The sequence below is a fragment of the Quercus robur genome, chromosome 6, assembly GCF_932294415.1.
Source record: "Quercus robur chromosome 6, dhQueRobu3.1, whole genome shotgun sequence".
NCBI classification, from domain to species: domain Eukaryota; kingdom Viridiplantae; phylum Streptophyta; class Magnoliopsida; order Fagales; family Fagaceae; genus Quercus; species Quercus robur.
Genome location: NC_065539.1, coordinates 50571808 through 50577764, shown reverse-complemented (window position 1 = coordinate 50577764; position 5957 = coordinate 50571808). Strand labels below are relative to the sequence as shown.

Genomic DNA, 5957 nt, shown 5'->3' with positions numbered 1-5957 from the left:
AGTTCTTTCTACCAAAAAAAGGTTTGTCCTTGAATAAATATGACACAGATCAGGGTTCATTTGAGTTACTTTACCATCTATATATATATATATATATATAGTTTGATGTTGATTAATAAAGTAAACTAGAAAAATTATTATTGAGTTAGTTTTCACTTTAAAGGTTTAGAGTCTTAGCTCTATCAAAGTAGTCCATTTATCAATTAAAAGGTCTTACCAATTGAGTTTGTATAAAAAAAAGGTATGATTTTCTATTGATTTATTGGAGTAAAAAAAAAAATATATATATATATATATATATATATATATGCAAGAAGATGGGAAGTAGATGGAGTTTTTCATCATGCCCACCATTATTATTATTTTTAATTTCCAAAGTACAAAATTAACCTAATATTTTTATCCTTCTACTTTTAATAATAAGAGCATAATAGTAATTTACTCCTTATTCTTTCAATTTTTATTTATCTCTACCAAATAGCAAATAACTGTCTAAAAACACAAATACTTTCTATCCGTACAGTTCTCTCATTCCAACCAAAATAGAGCATAATTGATTTTATTTCTTATTGTCTTAAACATTGATTGTCCAATAAATCTTAAAAAAAAATAAATAAAGGAAAATATTTCGAGTGGTTCAAATAATGAAGTACTAAAATCCTATTCTTATCTATAAATGAAATAAAATAAAATAGAAAGACAAAAATGCTTGTTGTTATCTTGAGGTTTTTTTATTTTTTTTATGATTTGTAATTTATACATAGACTCAATAAACATAGCAAATGTGGTTTTTTTTTTTTTTTGGGGGGGGGGGGGTGCCTAGTACTTGTGTTTAATCATGTGGGTATTGATAAAATAATAATAATAATCTTCATTTTGAAATGGATAAACATATATCCCATAATTTGTATTAATTACTATAAATTTCTATTAAAAATTTTAGTCTATGACGTTTGTTTATGATGATTGAGATCTTTATCATCAAATCAAAATATCAATTATTATTATTATTTTTTTTTTTTTTTGTAAGCGAAGATTGAACCAAAATCTCTTATTCTTATAAGGGACTAATATAAATTTTAATGGATACACATACAACCCATAATTTGTATTAGTTATTATAAATCTAAATATGTATAGAAGACAACTTAATTTAATATTTCAAATGAAGTGACATTGTTAAATATATTAATGTGAAGTCTCTCCATTTTACATGGCACCCTTTGACACAACAAGAAAATTTAAGTATATGTTTGACTTGACCTTTTAAAAAAAAAAATTATTTATGTTACAAATTTTTTTTTTTTTTCAAGATATAACTATATTTTCATCCAAATTATTATTGAATAAAATAAGCCATTGCTATCCCTATCAATCAAAATTCAAAACTCTAGCTTAACCTACTGATTATACTGACTATTCCTTTCATTTCATACTTGGCCGAGAAGATTCTTTAGAGCCGGCGGAAGAGTAAAAAGTTTCATTTAAACGACAAGAAGTTGACCTCAATGTCCTTTATTAAAACCAGAAAACGACACTCCTTTTGCAATCGTTTCCAACAGTACAACGTAGGAAACAACCTTTTCTTTTCTGGCTGCTGCCTATGGTGGAAAAAGGCAAGATTTTTTGTTGTCGTTTTTTTCAAGGGATATCTACATTTTCTTCTCTTTTTCTTTGCCATTGATTACGTTCAAAACTCCTTTTAAATTTTTTTTTTTAAAAAAATCTCCTTCAGAAAATTAATTATTACAAAAATAGAGAAAAAAAAATACATTTAATTTGTGGACATAAAGAACAAGTAACACATATAATAAATAAACCATACCTCTTACAACACTACATAAAAAGGTTTAGACAAAATAGAATCCTCTGCTAAGTTTAAAACTGAAAAACCCAAATCTAATGAACAATGTGGGAATTTTTTCTTTTTAGGTAAACAATGTGGGAAGTGAAACCCTATGGATCATTAACACAATCCTATATTAAAAAAGAATAAGATTTTCTTTAACAATTAATTGTAAAACTTTCTTCTCAAAAAAAAAAAAAAAAAAACAAATTGTATAACTTAAGAGTTTGGTTAAGTGCTTTTCAGACCTCATAAGATTTATGAGTTTATGGTTCATGTCTTTATTTTTTGAAAAAAAAATTGTATTAAAACATCATTTTTATAGAGCAATAAGTATACCTTAATTTATGTCCTTGGAACACTAGTTAGTTAACAAAAACCTAAGCCAAAGATCTTATAAACTGCTTGTAATAGAAAATTAATTATTCCTAGTTAAAATCCTTTGCAACCAAGCTTTAACAAGGAAAAATAAGAGTTTGCATTTATTTAGGATCTCTAGTCAAGATTTTGCTTTGCGTAGATTGTGAAAAAAATGACGAGGATGCATATAAACCCATGAGATAAATATATATATATATATATATATATATATATAATATGAATGAATAGAATTGGTTTGGATTCCCTAACAATCTTTTTTTTTCAATGGTGTGCGTGAGTTTTGGCCCAAGGCCTCCAAGGCAAGAATCTTTCTTATTGTTCATAAAAGTAGCAGTAATTAGCATGAACATGCAATTTGCAGTCATTGACTCATGCAGCTCCAAGAGCTAGCATAGTACATAGTTCATACATAAAATAATTTGTAAATTTACTTAGCAATTGCTAAATATAAAGCTTTTATTGGTTGTATATGCCTCAAAAAAAATTTGAGAGAGAGAGAGAGAGAAGCATGTATGTGCCTAAAAACAATACTCGGTAATTAAGTTAAGATGCAGTTCAAGCAGATAAGAAGGTATCAGAACGGCAAAGTATACACCAGAACTATGCAACAACTGTGATGCCCTATATTGATATCAACCAGTACTTATTTCTATTTCTGACATTCTGGACATCTCAAACTCTACAAGCGTGATAACCATATTTTATCTATATTTATATTGAAAAAAAAAGTTTATAAACAAATAAAGAATGCCATCTGATCTAATGAACATTATGAACCAATAGATATAACTCTCATTACCTCATACTTTTTCCTCCTCAGTAGCAACTCAAATTTCTATCAGCACTCTAACAATGGCCTTCAATCCTTTTTTTTTTTTTTTTTGGCTTGAAGTCAGGAAGGATCTGCAATCCATATTATCTCTATAGTGTCATTACGCTGCTATCTGAGTGCTCCACCTGCTAAGAAGATTGCACAAATTCATCCTCTGCATGTGTCAAACCTCTCTAACGCGCTATGTTGCACAGAGTGCATTGAGCAACACATGAACTAACATGAGGTCTACAAAATACTGGTGCCCAATTTGCCCATCTCTCCACTTCATCTTTGCTGGAGCCCGGCCATAATGCACTCCATCATTGCATCGGTTATCAAAATGCCAAGGAAATGTCATATCAAAGTCATCAATCACGCCGGAAACTACCCCAGCTTGCTTCAATTTCTCCACCAATACCCCATTAAACGCCTCCATCTTATTGGGGTTAAATGCAAGTGACCGTGCATATCCACCAGTTGCTATTGTGGTCCTGTAAAAAACCTTTGGCACTGCCAACCCTCTCCGCTTCACTGACTCCAAAACTTCTGCCCAAAACGAAGCTGCATAATCTGCCCCAGCAGAGAAAGCCCTTATGTTTTTCCACTTTACACCATCATGTAATCCAGAGTTCATGATCATAGTGTCTGGAACAGTGTCTTCTGAGAAGTACTCTTTTAATAAATTCCTAAACCCTTCATCTTGCAAGGAATTCAAACCTTCATAATTCTTCGTCTCATTCCAATGCCCGTTGAAAATGCTAGTAATTCTAACTGTCTGAGACGGGTCTTTTGGGTTTGAGAAGTTCATATCAAACCGCCTAGGAACTGAGGGGATCTCAGGTAAATCTAGAACAAAATTTAGCATGTTTCGTATCGTGTCAACATGATTCGAGTCACCCCAGAAGAAAATCCAGCGATTCTTCAAGCAATTCCAAGCAGAATCAGCTACAAACAATCTAAAAGTACAGTGTGTCGAGTAGACCCAACCATTACTCTCTAACAATCCTAATGAACCACTACACCATGGACTCTGGCATGGAAAGTCAGGTTTTAGGCATCGGTACCGCCCATCATTACCAATTTCGCAATCATCATTCTTACCATGCCGAGTCCACCTCCCATACCAAATATCCCTGCTAAAATCAGATTCTTTACAAGTTTGTAGTTCAGGTAAATGACTTGAACCTTTGTAAAACCTGATTGGAATCCTACGAAGCTCACGGTCAACTGCAAACCGCCAAGGTGAAAACTTCAGACCCTCAAAGTGCCTATAAAGCAAGATCACAGTGAGATGGTAATCCCCAACAAAATCCGGATGAACCTGAAGTGAAACAGAATAAGACCCGTTGCCAAAATCTTTGACTAAAGGCCTAGATTTATAAGAATCCCCTGAAAGATCTGTCTCAAAGTAATCCCCACCTAAACACCTAGGATTTCCATACTCATCCAGTGCTTGAAAACCAAACTCATGGATTTCACCAGCTGACAAACTAATCAAGTTCCCACCTCTATTATCCAAACCAGGAATTGAAATATTCAGTGTCTTAGAATTCTTACAGGGTTCACCTCCTGGAGCTAACCACCTGGCCAGAAGATTGGAGGTCAAGTTGGGTTCCAACTCAGCTGAAACCCAACTCAAATTTGACAAAGCTATGTGGTGCATTTGATTCCTGGCTGGTTTTTTAGGAAGCCCAGTTGAATTCTTAACAATAAGTGGTTCAAGAATGTTGGAATTGAAGTGGGTCGGATTAGATACAATGTCGGATGCGTTAAGATGCAATTTTTGATGGGTTTGTGTGAGATTCACAGGACGAGTGCTGACCTTCATGGTTCTGTAATCTTGCCTTAGCCTCCAAGCTTCAAGAAAGCTCTTAATGGTGCACCCATCTACGCTCCAAACGACAACCATCCCAACAAAAACAAAAGCTGTCAGCAACCCAATGCGCCAGTGAAGCAAGGGACCTGACCTTGACATCCATGGATTCCAAGGTGGTGAACTCACTGCCTTCTCTGGCATCTCTAATCCACACCACCACCACCACCACAAAAGCACCAACCTAGAAAAAACACACCCAGAAAATGCAAAAAGAAAAAAAGAAAACCAGATTAACAAGTTAATTTCTTTCTGAACAAAAACCAACAAACAATAATAAAAAATAAAAAAACACTTATTTTCTCAAGAAAATTGAACACATGGCATATGCACATGCCCAGAAACAAAAACAAACAATAACAACAAAAAAAATGGAATCTTTTTGTTTTTGTTGGATTAAAGCATAAGTTTTGATATTAAAACAAAGATGAAAATAACAGAAAAGTAAAAAACTTGACTTTAACTTACAGGTTATGTTACAAGGTAGGAATTTTTGTTTCTTTAAGCTTCTCTAACAGATAAAATCCCTCCGAGAAGGGAAGCCCCGAAAATGAAGCACAATGCAGCTCTCAAATATTGGACTTTTCTCTTTCTTTTCTGTTCCTATGGTCTCAACTTTCAACAGAAAGAAAGAGAGACTCAGAGAGACAGAGAGAGAGAGAGAGAAATGGTTCATCATTTTATACTCTCTTTGCCTTTTATAATAATTACAAAAGTATTTTTGTTTTTTTTTTAAACATGATAATTAGTTATGATTACAAAAGTTTGTTAGCAATAAATTGGCTTTCTCAAAAATAGTGTAGCCAAAGACAGAAATTGAAAATAAAAAAAGTGATGTTTGTATTTTTGGATATAATAAAGATTAATTATTAGATGGTTATTAAAAATGGAGGGAGTGAGGTAAAGTAATTTTAAAAATACTATGTGTTTAATATTTTTACAACACTTTTATAATAAATTTAAGTAAAAGATTGTTATTGATTATTAAAATTTGTTGTAAAAGTGTTGTTAAAACGTTATGGACTAGCACTTGCCAATTTTTT

General features: G+C 32.3%; 1 protein-coding gene across 1 annotated transcript; it reads right to left on the bottom strand.

The window, feature by feature from the left end:
• Nucleotides 1-2828: 2828 nt before the first annotated feature.
• LOC126689311 (uncharacterized) lies at nt 2829-5586 on the bottom strand. The gene is made up of 2 exons (XM_050384469.1): nt 5383-5586; nt 2829-5098 (listed from the first exon to the last, which is right to left on the bottom strand). Exon 2 carries the CDS (start codon nt 5056-5058, stop codon nt 3241-3243), a length of 1818 nt encoding a protein of 605 aa, XP_050240426.1. The 5' UTR covers nt 5059-5098; nt 5383-5586; the 3' UTR covers nt 2829-3240.
• Nucleotides 5587-5957: the final 371 nt, after the last annotated feature.